Below are 18435 nucleotides of genomic sequence, written 5' to 3'. Positions count from 1 at the left end.
GACCCGTAGGGCCTGACTGTGAGTTACTCCACACCATCCACGTGTCAGGCTTTAACACGCCTCCCTCTCACACACACACATACACACTGACAGGCACACACACGCATGCACACACGTGCACAATCACACATACACACACACACACCTGTGTGCACTGACACCTATGTGCGTACATGCAGCCCACGGAGAACACTTTGACTGCTGAGACGTACCGTGATAAAGATGGGCTCATCAAACAGCTCCGCGGGACAGTCAAACAAGTTGAAGAAAAGAGTCTGTTGGTTCAGAGCAAAGGGAGACATACCAGTGCCCGCTGACCCCTCAGGCCAGGGAGAGGGAGGACCAGCCCCGCAAGCCTCCACGCCTAGCAGTTTAGTCCCCTCGGAAAATGTGGATTGGGCTCAGCATTGGGGATTGGACAAGCTCTGGGGTGATCTGCCCCTGGCCTCACAGACATGGTCATTTCAGGGTTGGGTGAGTGGCTGGCCGTATAGGGTGACAGGGATGTGGAGCAGCAGGAGAAGTAAGAGCAGCAGCCCTTTCTCCAGCCCCACAGATAACCTCCTTGGGAGCCAGCACGTCTCACCACCCAAGGTCAGCGCCATATGTAAACACTCTTGAATGAATTGCCAGGTGTCTGCACTGGGCTTCCAGATGGGAAGGCCCACCAAGGTTCTGGCCCTCATGCCCCGTGTCTCCCACCTCATTGAAGAGTGGGCTGTTTCCCTTGTGGATCCGTGTCCGCTTGGTCTGCCCTGCAGCAGTAACCTTGACCACAGGCTTGATGTTCACCCCGGGCAGCTGGCGCCCCTCGATCACCTGGACCCTAATCTGAAAACCAGAAGGAGGAAAGAGTAGGAGGAAGGGGGAAGAGTTAAGGACCACCCACCGTCCACCCCAAGAGTCAGAAATCTCAGGGACCATCTCACCACTGGCTTCTTGGGAAAAGTATTACAAAGGAATTAGGAAGAGCATTATATGAACTATGATATTTTCCCACCAAGGCCCCTTACATCTATAGAAAATTCCATAGCTCCATAGAAGAGCTGCCAGGCTGCCCCTCGTCAGCTACCCACATTAAACCCCAGGGGTGGGCAGACACAGCCCCCATTTATGTCATTCAGCCATTGGCACAAGCCCCACCCAAGACCCCATTGATACTGGCATTTTTAAGTGGCCTGAATGTTCTTTATTGACAATTCCCTCAGAGGTCGAACTTACACAGTGAAGTGACCCCAGAAATAGTCTTTATTCTTTATAAGATGCACTGCTTTCTTACAGTCTGAGAAATAAATTAAGAACTTTTTCCATTGAGCTGTAAGTAAATGAAGACTTCAGGAACATCTGTGCTTCCAAACATTAGGTAAGATATTTTAAACTATGAAATTTTACAATATTAAGGCAATGGGAAGATGGATGAGTGATTTTTAATCTCCTCATTTTAATATATTTTCCAAACTTTCTAAAATAAACATATGTTATTTCCATAAAGAGAACAAAGGCAATATGAACATGTTTGGGGAATAATAGCATGGGGGCTAGAATTTTGTCTCTTGGGGCAAACAGTGGTTAGAGCTAGGACTTCTGCTTAAATTACCATGATTTAGAATAGAAACATATTTTTGCAATTTGTTGCACTTGGTATTATAAATAGAGATTTCAGGTTCCTGCTTTTAACCTTAAAAGTAGTTGTAAAGAGTTAAATATCACTGTGTGACTACCTCAAAATAGAAAATTATTTTGAACAGAAAAAAAAAAAATAGGCAAAGGACCAAAGTTAAAAGCAAGTAAAATGGGATGGATTTTTGGATAAAAATGTGTCGAAGTGTTAACATTAATAGTTTTTATTCTGTGACGAGCTTGAACAAATTCAAATTCCATATGACTCTCAGAAAAATCCATGGCTTTATGCAGGGAGATAGATATAGGGAGAAAAAAGATGTTAGACAGAGCTTCTCTGATGTAAGGATCTTGTTAAAATGCAGATTCTGGTAGAGTAGGTCTGGGTAGACCCTGCATCTCTAACAAGTACACAGGTGATGCAGAAGGTGCTGGACACAGACCACACCTGAATAGCCAGGAGCTTGCTGGCTGGATACTCCCTGGTTAGAAAAACAGATCAGAGATGCAAAGACATGCTGAATCTCTGCAGTGAGTTTTTTTGTTGTTTTGTTTTGTTTTGTTTTGTTTTGTTTTGTTTTTTAAGTACAAAACCACGGGGCTGGGCAGAAGCTTGTTCTGTGGACCTAAGATGTGAACTCCCTGTTCGGCATCTGCCCAGACCCAGGGAAACTACAGGTTCCCCCCGCAGGAGGGCCCTGAGGATCCCACACACATCTTCCCCTGAAGCTGGACAAACCAGGCAGGTGCCTGGCACCAGCAGCTGATGGTTGAAGAGGAGCCTGGGGTCAGAGAAAACCTGTTCATCACCTGGAAGTCCTGCGGTTTGTCTGACAGCAGCTTTCTAGATGTAGGTGCACTTCGCTTTCTTTTGATCCCGGGGTAGTGGGGTGGAGGATGCAAAGGTAGTTTCCTTGGGGTGGTGGGAGCCCCTGGCCCTCCGCTTTGATCCAGGAATGGCTCTGTCTCATCTCCAGTGAGTCCCTGGTCCTCTGTGTCTTCCTCTCCTCCTGTGTCTAAGAGGAGAGGACCCTAATGAGGCCTGGGTCCCTCTGGCCCTGTCCCTGCCCCTGGGACCCAGCCCAGGGGGCAGAAGATCCAAAAGGCATGGGCACCAAGACTCACCCCTCTTCCTCTCCCTCCTCCCTCCCCATCAGTGAGCCAGGATGGATAAGGTAGAAAGAAGAGGAGCTTTCAGCAGCTGAAACTTGAGGGCAGTCAGACCAGTTAGTCAACAGGAAGAAAACAGAATGGCCTAGCCCTCCCACCCACCAAGTCCTGCAGGATGAGTCCTCTGCCACCTGGGCCCACTCCAGCGAGCTGACCATGGCAGCGAGTGAGACAGTTACAGGGAGGGTCTGGGATCAGGACAGTCCTGGCCCGTGTCTCACCCATGGGGGCCGGCCACTTCTTTCCAGAGTATCTCGTGTCCACGGTGCTGTCACTGAGCAGGGACCAAGTCTCGGCCCGGCTCTGTCCCCCGCCTGTCTTGTGGGCAGGGCATAACCCCGGGAGGGGAGGGAGGAGGTTGGGGTGAGGGAAACCAACCTACTGCACCCCCAGCCCCAACCCTGCCTTCCCTGCCCACCCCAGCCTGGTGCAAAGCTCAGAAATAGCTGTGGTGCCCAGTGGCACCTGTCAATTCTCACCACCTCCCAGGCGTGTCTGGAAGCCTCCCCTGATTGGCCTGCACCTAACTCTGTCAGATCCACCTCAACATGGTCCCAGAGCATTCGGGTCCTCCCCGCTCCCCACCCTCTGCCACCAGGGGCACCTCTCCTTCCTCCCCTGAGCCCACTCCAGCTGCACAGCTCAGGATTACCAGGTTACTCCAGTCCAAACTGATCTCCCGTCTCTAAGCTCAGACAGTGCTGAGCCCCAATGAGACGGCTCTGCTCTGCCGACCTCACCACAGAGCCCTTTGCTGGGCTGGTCCCAGGTCAGGCACAGGGCACACTCAGTTGAAACCTGGGCTGCTCGGGTTTTAATGCTGTGCTTGCTTCTAGCTCCCTTCACTAAGAGAAAAACTCTAGAATCTTTCCCATGGGCAAGTGCCCCCTAGCCCGTCTGTGTAGCTTCCTCCCAACCCCAGCAGGCTGGACCACATGGAGGCTCCCACGCCCAGGCCCACCACTGGCGAGCCAGCCACCCCGGGATGACCAGGCTGGCAGATCCAAGTGAAGAGAGCTGAGACAGGCACAGCACTTAGCTAATTTAGTCTGCTCCCTTCACAAATAATCTATGAGCCCAGAGAGGGAAAGTAATCAGCCCACAGTCACACAGGGACTCAGTGTCAAAGGTAGGACTGGAACCCTGAAGTTCAGCTCAGGGCTCTTTTAAGAAAAAAACTAGTTTTTTGTCACACACCATCACCGAAGGCCTGCTGGGTCCCGAGGCAGGGAAGCATTCGGTTCTGGGGAGTTTGTGGTGCCTCAGGTATCACCTGAGCCAGACCCCGTCCCCACACACCCTTCTGAGAGCTGCACAGCTCAGAACACCCAGTCTGGGCTCAGCCCGGTCCCCAGACAGCTGGGGCTGGAAGGCATCCTCACACTACTCGCTGCAGCGCCCAAGGGAACCTGCCTGCTGCCCCTTCTTTCTGCACGGCAGAAGGCAACCCTCAGGACTTCCCACCCACTGCACCCTCTTCTCTCCAGGCCTGGGCAGCCCCCAACCTGGGGAGGGCAGCAAAGGCTGGGAAGCCTCGCTGCAGCTCCCAGCCCCCAGGCTCAAGTGCCACTGCCGGCCTTCTTGCTGGGGCTCGGCCACGCCAATGTAGGCTACTCACCTGCCACTACATCCAGGTCAGGCAGAGTTGGGGAGGGCTCCAGAGGAGTAGGCGGCGGGAACAGGGGCACAGCTCCAGGCAGCGGTGTGTAGGACACCTGCAGGACCAGCGAGGCCTGGAAGAGATGAGACATGGGAGACAGGTAAGTACACTGGCCTCGGACCACTGCCCTCCGGTATCTTCCCTGTTTCTGGCATCCCTCCACCAAGGAATATGGCTCTGACAAGAGCCAGGTTTGCAGGAGGCTGTGGCAAAGGCACCCCCAGGGACCTATCAGCATAGTCAGGTGGTTCGAAGCACAGAATCTGGGGTCAGTTTCCACCACTCAGGAGCTGTGTGACCTTAGGCAAGATCTGTGACCTCCCTCGCCTCAGTTTCCTCATTCCTCACAGGTCAAATGTGGAGTGAATTAGTTGATGTAGCACGTAGTGGGCTTCTGCAAATGAATCAGGGATCCAACCTCTCCTGCAGGATTTTTCCCACTCTCCACTCGGCCTGTCTTCAGGAAAACGTCCCTTTGGCCACTCTGCTCAGTCAATGGCTCGCCCCTACTTCTCCAGGGACGACTCAGCTTTGCTCTGCTTTGCTCAGGCTGCAGCTAGCACTGAGAGGGTCTCAGCATGCTGCCAGCCTTGCGGAGCCCTCTTCCTTCCTGACCCCACCACATCCTCAGCTGCCCCAGCTTGCACCGGCCAGAGAGGAGAGGGACTGGTGACATCCCTCACAGACAAGGTCGGGTTGCCCATGTGCCCACCCCAACCCTCACCCCGAACCTGGGAATGGCACAACCTCAGCAGGCTCTGCAGCCTGGTTGCTCCTGGGCCTGCCTGAGCCCTGCCCCGGCACCACAGGTCCCGTAAGCCTCCTGGGGCAGCCATTCTCTCAAATTAGCACAACAGATACTCTAAGAAAGTTTGGGAAGCACAGAAAGCTTTGGAAAAATAATGCAAAAGAAAATCAATTGTCGGCTGGGCGCGGTGGCTCACGCCTGTAATCCCAGCGCTTAGGGAGGCCGAGGCAGGCGGATCACGAGGTCAGGAGATCGAGACCATCCTGGCTAACACGGTGAAACCCCGTGTCTACTAAAAATACAAAAAATTAGCCGGGCGTGGTGGCAGGCGCCTGTTGTCCCAGCTACTTGGGAGACTGAGGCAGGAGAATGGCATGAACCTGAGTGGTGGAGCTTGCAGGGAGCCAAGATCGCGCCACTGCACTTCAGCCTGAGTGACAGAGCGAGACTCCGTCTCAAAAGAAAAGAAAAGAAAAGAAAACCAATTGTCCATAATTCCCTGACTCCACATTCCAGTTCTCTCCAATCTTTCAAACAAATAGTAGACAGGTCTGCTGTATGCAAAATGATTTTCTTTTACTGAATGTCAGACAATAAGCTCTCCCCAGGTTTTGACAAACCCTTTATAAACACAGTTTTTACTGAGGCATAATGTCCCTCTGAGTGGCTCTCGCTAGTTCACTGGACCTTTCTGCTGAATGATGTTAGGGACGTCCAGGGACTCACGGAGCAAACTCAGTCCCAAGACAGAAAGGCCTGAAGACTCCTGACACACTCCACTCTTGAGCTTGAACTCTCCAGACTGGGGCCCGGGACAGCCACACTAAGGGAGAGCAGCACTGGTGGAAAGCAGGGCACAGAACACTGAGGAAGGAGGCAAGAGCCAGCTCAGCATCCCAGGAGACTCAGGAGGAGGTCGACAAAGGCAACTGCGACCCTCGAATTCCCTCACCCAAGGCATGGCCATAACCTGCCCTGTGGGTTCCTGAATCACCACCAGGTGTCGCCACTTGAGCAGTCAGTCCCCTCAGCTCCTGCAACCCCGTGGAGGGGAAGAGAAGAAGGAGCCTTCCTGTCCCTCCAGACGCCACACCTGACTCCTAGAGATGCCAGTTCAGTAGGTCTAGGGTGGCCCTGGGTATTTGCACTTTTAACAACTGTCCTGGGACTTTCTTCCACTTCAGCGAAAGGTAAGTTGGGCTCTTTAGAGAAATAACTACTTCCAGGGCTAAGGCAGAGAAGATACAAAATGAGCCTGGACCATCTTCTTGCGCCAGAAAGGAAGGAAATGCTTAATGAATGAATGATTCTTAAAAACACGTCAAAAGAGGCTGGGCAAGGTGGTTCACACCTGTAATCCCTTTGGGAGGCCGAGCCAGGCAGATCACTTGAGGTCAGGAGTTTGAGACCAGCCTGGCCAACACGGTGAAACCCTGTCTCTACTAAAAATACAAAAATATTAGCCAGACATGGTGGCATGCACCTGTAATCCCTGCTACTTGGGAGGCTGAGGCAGGAGAACTGCTTGAACCTCAGAGGCAGAGGTTACAATGAGTCGATCACACCACTGCACTCCAGCCTGGGCGACAGAGTGAGACTCCACCTCAAAAACATTAAAAAAAATAATAAATAAATAATAAAAAGTAAAAACATGTCAAAAAGACACAGAAGCCAACTTTCAAGAGCTCCCACAGGCCAAATCTGAGACAACAGAAACATGAAAATACAGAATAACAGTAACAGGTTAAACAATTGAATAAAATAGAAACACACAAATCCATATTGCAATAAATAAATAGGAGAGGAGAAAGCTTTTCCTGACCACAAAATGCCAACTGACTAATGCAGGAAAAATAACTGTGAATATCACTATTTAGCAATCATCAAAGCAATAATGAATTCAACCAAGAAACAGCAGTGATGTTAAAACTCCTGGTATGGCCAGGTGCAGTGACTCACGCCTGTAATCCCAGCACTTTGGGAGGCTGAGACAGGAGGATTTCTTGAGCCCAGAGTTCAAAACCAGCCTGGGCAACATAGTGAGAACCCCCCCATCTTTACAAAAAATAAAAAATTAGCCAGGCATGGTGGCCCACGCTTGTAGTTCCAGCTACTCAGGAGGCTGAGGCAGGAGTATCACTTGAGCCAGGGAGGGCAAGGCTGCGGTAAGCCATGATTACACCACTGTACTCCAGCTGGGCAACAGAGCGAGACCAGTCTCAAAACAAAAACAAAAACAGTTCATGGAGGCTGGGCACAGTGGCTCACACCTGTAATCCCAGCACTTTGGAAGGCCGAGGCAGGTGGATCACCTGAGGTCAGGAGTTCAAGACCAGCCTGGCCAACTTGGTAAAACCCCCCTGTCTCTACTAAAAATACAAAAAATAGCCAGGTGTGGTGGCATGCCCCTGTAATCCCAGCTACTCGGGGGGCTGAGGTGGGAGAATTGCTTGAAACCAGGAGGCGGAGGCTGCAGTGAGCCGGGATCTCACCACTGCACTCCAGCCTGGGCGGCAGAGTGACACACCATCTCAAAAGAAATTAAAATTAAAATTAAAAAAAAATAAAACAGCTCATGGAACTCATGGGTAAAGGTTAGATGACAAAGAGGATATTACAGAGTCACAAAATTCTGACATGAGAAAGGGGAGTAGATGAATGACTAGCAGGGACACCCAGCAGATGCCAGTGTAATCAAATGATCACAGTTAGCAGTGCAGTGACCAAACGAATCACAACCATCCCACCTGATAGGGCACAAAGAGAGCCACGCAGCGTCAGTGTCACACTCACACCCAAGATGCACAGCCTAAACCTAAACGCAGGAAACATCAGGCAAAACCAGTGTGGGGGACATTCTACAAGCAATTGGCCTGAATTTCAAAAAAATAGCCAGCTATAAGGTTATAAAAGTCAAAGAAAGACTGAGGAAGTATTCCAAACAGAAGAAAACTGAAGAAACAGAACAACTAGGCGCAACACATGAGCCTCAGTGGGATCCTTCTGCTACAAAGGACACTGTGGGAAAAATCAATGAGCCGGGACTGAGGTCTGGGGATTAGATGAGAGTGCTGTGTCCATGTTAGTTTCGTCCTTTGGAAGGCTGTGTTTTGGTTATGTAGGAGAAAGTCCTTAACTGGAGAACAGCACACTCAAGTTCAGAATGATGGGCCAGGAGACAAATAAAGCCCGCTGCCCATCCATGCTGACTCCAGCCCTCCAAGAGTAGCATGAGGTCAGGACCAGCTGCATAATGTGCAGGCCCAGCACAAAATGAAAATGCAGAGCCCATTATTCCAAAATGAAAAATTAGCTGGACGTGGTAGCCACGCTTGTAGTCTCAGCTACTCGGGAGGCTGAGGCGGGAGGATCACTTGAGCCTACTTGAGCCAGGAGGTCAAGGATGCAGTGAGCCTTAAGAATTTCAAGATGGAAACAGTAGATAATTAAGCCAAGCAAGAGGCCCTTGTGAGCGCAGGGCTCCGTGCAGGGGCCCCAGAGGCCAGGCCTGGGTGGGGTGTTTGTTTGACGTGGCCCGAGTTGGGCCCACATCTGAAAGACAAGGAGTGAGGGCCTGCCTGGCATGTGTGGCCTGACCCTTTCATTCATTAACTCACATGTTCATTCCCTCGACGTGTGTGTGTGTGCATGCGTGTGTGTGCACATGTGCATGCGTGTTGGGCACCTGCCAGGGCCAAACACACTGTTCAGGATTCTGGGGACACTTCCATAAATAAGGCAAAGGCCCCTGCCTCCATGGAGCTGATGTCTTGGCAGAGAAGACAGACAATAAATAACAAACAAAATAAATACATAAAGAAGAGAGTATGTCAGAAAGAAAAGAAAAAGTAAACCAGAGCAAGAAAGATCAGGGCAACGACAGGGTTTGCAGATTGCAGTGTTAAATCAAGCGGTCTGAGTGGACCTCCGTGAGGAGAGGAGAGTTAAGCAAAAACTTGAAAGGGCCACACCTGGGCTGCCCTTGGGCCTCTGACCTTGGAGACAGATCCCCTGGAAGAGCGCCCCTTCCTGTTTCTAGGGGCTCACCCTGCTATCCAGTCACTGCACACCACCTGGGGGCTTCTATACACCATCTCTGTGAGAGGTGGAGCTGCCGGAGTGTAACTCCTCCACACCATGCCCAGTGCCAGCTCCTCAGCACTGGGGCTCGGGAGCAGCCCTCTCCAGGACGCAGACAGGAGCAGCCCTCTCAGAGAGAGGGCTCCGGAGACCACTTAGGCAGCCCCTCCTAGGGTTTCCTGAGCATCCGGTGTTTCTACACCGACAGCTCCACACCAACCTCCTGAAGAACTGGCACCATCCGGGTGGCTCTGGGCCCTTGAATGAGACTTCTAGCACAGAGCAAGTCCGTCTTCTAGCTGCCCATCAGGAAGCCACAGGGACATCCCTGCAGCTCCAGAGGCTCTGGAGCTCAGGGTCTAGAAGAGATCTCAGCACCAGGGGATGAGCCCCAGGGACCACGGCTTCAGGATCTGATGGTGAATACTGAAATTCTTTGGCTCTGCTGAGACTCTTAAGGGAAAGTGGGCATGTCCGTGGGCCCCACCGTGTACCCTCACCGTGACATCACAGCTCAGCCCCTGTCTCCTTCTCTAGACAAACAGAGCTGAGATTTTCCTCCTGGGGGATGTATAGGAGCCCTGTGCTCTCCCAGACCACACAACCTGGGCCTAGAGTCCCAGTGGGACCCTCCTCAAGGTCCTCCACATCACAGGTCCCCGCCTGACAGCCCAGGTCCTCAGGTCTCCAGCCCAGCAGCACTCCAGGGCTCTCCCCGCACAAGGCCATTGTCAGTCAATCGTGTGCCCACCAAACATGCTGCCCTGCAGCAGGGTAACCTCAGTTGCCCTCGTCTGCTGCCTTGGGGCCCACAGTCAACGACATCAGCAGAACTTGAGGCTCCTGTCTGGCCCCAGGCTAAGAGGGTTCAGGAAACTGAAGGCGAATGACCTCCTCAGACCCTCCCTGGCCGTGACCCTCCTCTAGGTTGTGTGGTCAGGCTCTGGGGTCCTTTGCCCACCGTGCCATGCCCAACCCATTGTGTGCCACCTACTTCCTCGACTGCAGCTCTCCAACACTGAGCTCATCAAAACCAAAACCCAGACCAGCCCACTCTCACCTCCCCTAACACACATGTCCTGTGTGGACAAGACAGGCCTGATACGTGCCTGGCCCTCACTCACCTCTCCCTCAGACAACCTCCAGAAGCAGGCGGAGGGTAGCTGTGGCCCTGAGTTGATCCAGGGTTGGTTGGCAGAAGCTCCATACCGTTGAAGAAAGCTCAGGGACTCACTGAGCACTGTCCTGCCCACTTCAGGTCCCTGCTCCCAACACACAGTGCCCTCCTGGCTCCCTGACCCGCACACCACTGGGCTTCGTGGGCTCTTGTCCTCCTTTGTGACCCGACTCCGGCTTTAAGGCCTGGGTGATGCCTACTGAGTTTTCTCCATGTGTCCACACCTTCATGAGTGAGCTGCTCTTAAAATACATCTGGGAGGATGCTACTTCTTTTCCTCCGTGTGTCCTAAATCCCCATGGCCTGGAGGTTCCTCCAGGACAGGGGGAGTGTTTTCCCCCATCAACCTAGCAGCTGCCAGACGGTAGATTTAGCATCCTACATGGCACACAGCCCAGCGTGCCATATCTGAAGAGACTCGGGTGAGAACACTGAGCAAAAGGCAAACGGGGTCGGCAGTCAGTCTGCGGCAGGACTCCCGGCCTCCCCTACGCCTCTCAGTCTGCCAGAGTTTCCTAAGGAGCCCACTGGCCCTGTATTCACTCCTATCACCCCATCAGCAGTTTCCTTGGCCCTTAGAGGCAACTGAGCTACAATGAACTGGGGGCACCTGGCATGCTCTGCCGATTGGGCTCAGCTGAGACACGAGGTCTCAGTGAGTGGCCAGCGAGAACCCTCAATGTTGTTGGTTCTCTGTCCCTGCCAAGCACACCTCCAGTTATCCCTACCTCACACTACAGTGCAGCCAGCCCAGGTCCCAGGCAGGAAGCCCCAGCCCATAGGGTCGTACGACCTGTCTGGGGCTGCTCTGTGACCTTAATGCCATCACACAGACTAGAATCTGGTCCTAGACCCTCTGCACAGGTGATGACTCCCTCCTGGGCAACAGGGAGGAGGTTCCCCCACCCACTCCATTTCCAGCCCGTGCTCAGTTAGTGGGGCTCAACCCAGCAGGGTCCAGCACTCTCTCCCATCTACCACCTCCTGGATCTCGCACACCCTTCTTGGACACATGGTTGGTGAAGGATTATAAAGTTCTGCAGACAGTCAGGAATCTCTGGCCAGGGAAGAGAAGGCAGCAGGCTCCCCACTGGTAAGCTTGAAGCCCAGACAGTGTGTGAATGAGGAGCAGGAGTAGGCGAGGGGAAGCATGGAGGGGATGGCCCCAGCCTGGCACGGCCCCATGAACAGGGACCAGCTATGGAAAGTTCTGCCTTGGGGCTGGACAGGCCTTTGAGGTTGGAGGGAACCAAAGGGCAGGAAATGTCAGTCATGGATGTACACAGAGCTGGAGTGGAGAGATGCTGGTGTCCCAGCAAGGAAGTGAGAACCAAGCCTGACCCCAAGGCTCTCTCTCGCCAGCTGCCTTGATACCTGTCATCTCTCCATCCGTGTTCTGTGCCTCGAGGGTTGGGTCTGAGACTCCTCGGGACCCCTGAAGGGGCAGTTCCAGAACTCCTTGGGGTCCTCCTTGACCACAGGGAGTGTTAAGGGACTGGAGGCTCAAAGGGAGGATGACAGGGGACTCAGGGTGATAGAGACAGGCTCAGTGAATACTGCTCTAAACCAGAACATTCTGCCAGTGAGCCCTGTGTGGGAAAGGGATGGACTCTCCTGGGAAGTGACATCTCCCATCAAGGGGGCAGCCCAGCCATCCCCAGCCTAAGACCCCTCGGGAGCAAAGTCCAGCACTGGGAGGGCAGCAGACTGGGAGTTCAGTGAACCAGGAGTCCATCCACCGCCATTCCATCAGAGGGTCTAGGGGATGAGCTCCTAGTCCAAGCCCCTGTGGGGACAGCCACTGACTGTGTGACTTCAGGGGTTCCTTTTCTCTAGGTCTCAGCATCCAGTCTCATTCCATTCAGAGATCTGCCCAGACCAGCCACTTCCTGACTCACCCAGCCAGCCAGGAGCCCTGGCCTCACACACCCGCCACGGGGCAGTGCAGCTGCCCTGCCTGAGAGAAGTCGGGACCTGAATCCCCCAGACCTCACAGGGAGGAAGTACTTCCAATCCATGGTTCCTGGTACATCCTGGAAGGCGGGGCTGGCCCACAGGAGAGGTCAAGAATTCTACCAGGAAGAGAGAACCCTGCAGGGTATATTTAGCTCACTAAAAATAACAGGCAGAGAGGAGGGCTGGGAATTGTCTGATTGGACTTGGGGAGCGCTGAGAAGGCCAGGGGAGGGGCAGGAAGAACAACGGAGGAAAAGGAAGAGGGTCCCGGTGGGCAGGGGAGAGGGCTGTTTCCCTGCCTCCCTCATGCCCTGTGACCCAGATATCTCAGAGATTCTGAATGTGGAAAAGAGGGCTGGGTGGTGAGGGAGGAGGGGAGGTCTGCCAGGGAGACTAGGTGCAAGGCTGACCAGGAAGCTGGGGACAGGAGGTGGCCAGACAGGCAGCCCCAGACCAAAGGACAGGCCAAGCTGCTGCGAGCCAAGGCTGACTTGAGCCCTGCAGATGGGGTCGGGGCTCCCTCTGCCCTTCCCATCTCCCCTAGTCCAGTGCCTCTCCAGACACGGCAAACTCTGGTCAGGGAGGGCCAGGCCTGCTTCCTGGGAGCTGAAGTCAGACACGTGTCTGGGGTCAGAATGGCAAGGCCCAAAGAGGAAGCCACCTGGCAATGCCTTGGACCATAACCTGGCAGAAGCTGATGGGCACTTACCCCTGTGGGCTGCTTCTTGGTGTCCAGCAGTGGGGCATTGAAGCTGGCGGACAGACTAGGGGTGGCGAGGACCTCTCGGAGTGGGACCTTGGCTTCCCCCAGGAACCTGAGAGGAGAGAGAAGTCAAATGTAGAAAACTGGCCTAAGGCACCCTGGCTCCTCTGCCAGACCCCTCACTGCCACCACTCAGACGAGGCTGGTCTGACAGTCACCTGGCACCTCACGAGGGCTCCCCTGCACCCCCATACCCAGTCACCACCATGCACCATTCCTGGAAGGCCTGGCCCCTGGGGAAATACTTGGGCATGGGAAGAGATAAGAGATACCTTTCCTTTCCCAAGGTCCACCTTGGCCCCTTCCCGCCCCTCCCCAGAGGCCCAGCCACGCCTCCACAGAGATGAAGGGTGGTCTTCCCATGAGCCCTTGACAGTCCACCAGGTCAGTATCTCATCAGCCCCACACTGCCCCTGAGCCCCAGCAGCTCATACAACCCACGTCTACACAGGCCGTCTGTATTGGAATCCCAGGGCTCAGCCAGCAGTGATTGTATAAGAAAAGCAAAGAAACCTTCCTGTCTTCAGGGACAGGGAGAAAAGGATACTGGGGCAGGGGAAACAGGCCCCACTCCTGAGAGGCCTTGAGCGGTCCGTACCACACACACCAGAGGCTGCATTTCTGACTGACAGGAGGGGTGGGGCACATGGACGGGTTATTAGGAAAGAGTAGGTGGGCAGTGCGATGGTTGGCACACGCTCCCTTCAAAGAGTGCAGAGGAAGCTATGAAGTGGGCTCACCATGTAGTCTGCCCCTCTGTAGGGGCAGCAGGAAACCAGGGGCAGAGAGTGGCCTGTGACCATCAGAACCTGTTGCCTGGTGTCTGTGTGTGACTTCTGCTTGCCTCCTGGGAACTGGACTTACCCTGCCTATTACTGTCAGGGCACAAGGCCATGTTAGGCTGGTGAACAGCCACAGGTGTACTTCTTAATTGCTTTTTCCTGATGGATGAACAGTACACCTGTCATCTGGGACCATTCCTTTTCTGGTCTCTGCAAATACTGATTGGAATACAGATTTTTATGACCCTATGAAATAAAACTGCAATCTTGACCTAATAGGTGTTTTTCTTTTGGTTTTTTTTGAGATGGAGGCTTGCTCTGTCGCCCAGGCTACAGTGCAGTGGCATGATCTCTGCTCACTGCAACCTCTGCCTCCCAGGTTCAAGCAATTCTCCTGCCTCAGCCTCCTGAGTAGCTGGGATTATAGGCACATGCCACTATGCCTGGCTAATTTTTGCAATTTTTTAGTAGAGATGGGGTTTCACCATGTTTGCCAGGCTGGTCTCGAACTCCTGCTTGTGATCCACCCACCTCGGCCTCCCAAAGTGCTGGGATTACAGGTATGAGCCACGGCGCCCAGCCACTAGGTGATTTTTAAAACTGATTACTCACACTGAGATACCACTTCACATTCATTAGGATGGCTATTATAAACACACACACACACACACACATTCCTGGAGAGAAAAATCACAGGTGTTGGCCAGGATATGGAGAAACTGGAATGCTTGTGCACGGCAGGTAGGGATGTAAAATGGTGCAGCCACTGTGGGAAACAGTATAGCAGTTACTCAAAAAATTAAACATAGAATAAGCATGTGATCTAGCAATTCCACTTCTGGATATATACCCCAAAAGAAATTGAAATCAGAGACCTAGATATTTGCACACCTGTGTTCACAGCAGTATTATTCACAATAGCCAAGAGGTGTAAGCAAACCAAGTCTCTATCAACAGAGGAGCAGATAAACAAGATGTGGTCCATCCATACAATGGAATATTATTCAGTCTCAAAAAAGAAGATTTCAACACATGCTACAGTATCATGAACCTTGGAGACATTCTGCAGAGTGAAATCAGCCAGTCACAAAACAACAACTATTGTATGAGTTCACTTATATGAGGTAGCTAGAGTAGTCAAATTCATAGAAAGTAGAATGGTGGCTGCGACAAGCTTGGGGGAGGAGGAAGTAAGGATTTATTATTGAACAGGTACAGAGTTTCAGTTTTAGAAGATGAGAACATTCTGGAGGTGGACGGTGGGAATGCCTGCATGACATCGTGAATGCAAGTAACGCCACTGAACTGTGTGCTCACAAATGGTTAAAATGGTAGTGTTTATGTCTATTTATCATAATAAAAATTAAAATAAAAAACTAGCCACTTATTTAAGCTTCTCAACAACGAAATCCCTCTTTTTCCATCCTTCTTGAAAGCAGCAGACTCTGTCGCCTTGCCCATGCCCTTCTAGCAAGGCAGTAAATGTAATATACACTCAAGGTCCATTTTCTAATCCTTCCTGAAAGAAGGGGATAGAGGGGGAGAGATATTCACTAATATTCAATCCAGGGTTCGAAGTCCCCTCACAATGCTAGCAGCCATATTTTCTTTTTTTTTTTGAGACAGAGTCTCACGCTGTCGCCCAGGTTGGAGTGTAGTGGCGCGATCTCGGCTCACTGCAAGCTCCGCCTCTTGGGTTCACGCCATTCTCCTGCCTCAGCCTCCTGAGTAGCTGGGACTACAGGCGCCCGCCACCGCGCCCGGCTAATTTTTTGTATTTTTAGTAGAGACGGGGTTTCACTGTGGTCTCGATCTCCTGACCTTGTGATCCGCCCGCCTCGGCCTCCCAAAGTGCTGGGATTACAGGCGTGAGCCACCGCGCCCGGCCCATATTTTCTAGAATGTAAACTGATTTGTGTTCCATTCCTTCATAGCATGGAGCAGGTTTTTTACCATCACTTAATAAGCTGGGGTCCTGGAGTGTCTCCATCCTAGGGGCTAGTGCCAGAAGGCACCCGTCAGTATGTTGACTGAATTGTCCTCAGGACCCAGGCAATGTCACAAAGACCAGACAGTAGGTATAGAGGACACATGAGTCCATGCGACATCAGAGATCAGAGTCACCCTGTCCATCACGAGAAAACTGGGGTGGCAGAGGGGAGTGACTTGCTCAAGTGGGAGAATGGCTGAGTCAGCCCCAGGACCCGGGTATCTAGGTTCCCTGTCAATCCCCCAGAGCACTGAGGCTTCTCTTCTTGGGGACTGGGAGGCAGGGCCCAAGGAGGCCTCATGGACCAGAGAGCTGTACATGGCAGCTGGACCTCCAGCTTAGGAGCCCTCAGGACTGAGCAGATCAGAGTAGCAGCCAGGTCATAGGGTGTCGAGAAAAGCCAGACCTCCTCTGCCTCCCTTGCGGTTGTCCAGCCCTCCCAGCCCAGGGAGAATTCCCGGAAGTGGGTCAGGGAACAATGGCAGGAAATGCAGAAGGAAGCAGCACCCCCACCCCTGCCAGCCTAGGGTGCGTCTTGGATGCCCAAGACACAGCAGCCAGAGTTGACTGCTTGTTATTTTCTCCCTTAAGTGTCTTTTGGGGCTATGAAATACACCCCCGTAACCCCTGCTATAGGCCTGGGAGTAAGCCCCTCCAAGAAGGGTGGCTTCACCAGCCCCCACTCCTGTAGGAGGAAGGGCTGGAAACAGCAGGGCAGGCTGCTTCTCCCACAGTGTAAGGAGCAGGCTGTGGTAATCAAGTTCACAAGAGTCAGGGAAACTCAGAGCCTCCCAGGAAGCCTTGCTCAGGGAGGAAAGGAGGGGGGTGCAGAAGAGGGACCCCCTGGGAGGCTAGAGGGGTCTACGGCTTGGTTACAGAAAACCCAGAAGGCCACTCATCATTCATCCATTCATTTCACAGAGGATGGAGAAGATGTGGCTTTATCCAGGGGCCGCCAGGTCTGGGGCCCGTGAGGAGACCCACCCCATCTGGAGTCAGACTGAGGCACAGGCTCCAGGGCCAGGTGCCCTCTGCTCATCAGGGATGCTGCACGCTCAGTGGGCACCAACCAGGGGCCTGGCAAGCGGCAGACAGGATTCCAGAGGGTCGGATGAGGCAAGGAGGGGGCCAGGGATCCCACACAGGGCCAGCTCTGAGTGTGGAGAGCTTACACAGGTGGAAATGACACCCGTGGGCCCTGGTCAAACCCCTGCAGCCCACATGGAGGAAAATACCACAGGCGCTCCCAGCCTCCACACACCTCTTGGCTAGCTGTGCTCTGGAGCTACTGGAATGTGGGGGCTGGAGAAGTGTGGGGACTGAAAGAGCCACAGCTATCCCAAAGAAAGATAAGGCAGGAACTGGCATGGGCAAGGGAGGGAGAGGCCAAGGCAGCTTGTGGTCTGACAGGGCACACGCTTTCCCTCCATGGAAAAAGAACTAGTTCCCAAACTCACCATCCAGGGATGCTGCCACTGCCCTATGGCAGAAGGGAAGGAGGCATGGGTGGCCCCCAAACCTTAGCCTTAGGCAGCATGTGGGAGTGTGGGAATCATGGCAGCCAAGTCAATTTATTTTAATGAAGCATGAAGAAATCAAAACAATTTTATTTTAAAACACTGGTCTTATTACATCATTGTAAGAACAAAACAAAACACAGGAGGAAATTCAAATGTCCATCATAGACAACAGGTAAATAAGGTATAGTACATTCATACAATGGAACACTAGACAGCTATAAAAATAATGGGGAATTATTCACTTATGTGGAAAATCTTCAAGATACAGTGTTAAGTGATAAAACAAGGTGCAAAAGAGCATGTATAATATGCTACTTGCTGCATAAAAAAAGAGGAAAGTTAGAATCTATATGGGCAATTAAGCAATAATATAAGATCTCTGGAATGATCTATAAGAAACTAAGAAGAGGGGCCGGGCACGGTGGCTCAAGCCTGTAATGCCAGCACTTTGGAAGGCCGAGATGGGAGGATCACGAGGTCAGGAGATCGAGACCATCCTGGCTAACACGGTGAAACCCCGTCTCTACTAAAAAAATACAAAAAATTAGCCGGGCGAGGTGGCGGGCGCCTGTAGTCCCAGCTACTCAGGAGGCTGAGGCAGGAGAATGGCGTAAACCCAGGAGGCGGAGCTTGCAGTGAGCCGAGATCCGGCCACTGCACTCCAGCCTGGGCGACAGAGCGAGACTCTGTCTCAAAAAAAAAAAAAAAAAAGAAACTAAGAAGAGGGGTTACTTATTGGGGAATAGGAAGAACTGGGCAGATCAGGGACAAAGAGGCCAGGGAGAATTTTCACTGCATTTTTAAATATAGTTTCTGTTTTTATAACTTCTTAAAGTTGTTACCAACGTAAACAATTAAATTTAAAAACAAAACATAAAAACTCCTTAAAAGTCTTAGAATTTATTCATTCAACAAATACTTATTTAGTATGTGCAACAAAACACAGTCTCTGACCTCATGGAACTTGCA

General features: G+C 52.4%; 1 protein-coding gene across 16 annotated transcripts in view; it reads right to left on the bottom strand.

Moving 5' to 3' along the window:
* DYSF (dysferlin) overlaps positions 1 to 18435 on the bottom strand; it is a 231439-nt gene that overhangs the window by 167241 nt on the left and 45763 nt on the right. For 8 of the 16 annotated variants that reach the window (XM_021924954.2, XM_021924952.2, XM_021924957.2 and 5 more), the window contains exons 4-9: positions 13121 to 13226; positions 4409 to 4523; positions 3012 to 3104; positions 2431 to 2636; positions 703 to 831; positions 213 to 275 (exon numbers count right to left, since the gene is read on the bottom strand). In XM_021924954.2, coding sequence (XP_021780646.2) covers positions 213 to 275; positions 703 to 831; positions 2431 to 2636; positions 3012 to 3104; positions 4409 to 4523; positions 13121 to 13226 — 712 coding nt within the window. The remainder of the gene's footprint in view (positions 1 to 212; positions 276 to 702; positions 832 to 2430; positions 2637 to 3011; positions 3105 to 4408; positions 4524 to 13120; positions 13227 to 18435) is intronic. The other 8 variants (XM_021924956.2, XM_021924961.2, XM_021924959.2 and 5 more) reach the window with 1 other exon arrangement.

The sequence above is a fragment of the Papio anubis genome, chromosome 14 (genome assembly GCF_008728515.1).
Source record: "Papio anubis isolate 15944 chromosome 14, Panubis1.0, whole genome shotgun sequence".
Taxonomy (NCBI): domain Eukaryota; kingdom Metazoa; phylum Chordata; class Mammalia; order Primates; family Cercopithecidae; genus Papio; species Papio anubis.
The sequence above is the reverse complement of the archived record's forward strand: the minus strand, read 5'-3'. Positions and strand labels throughout refer to the sequence as shown.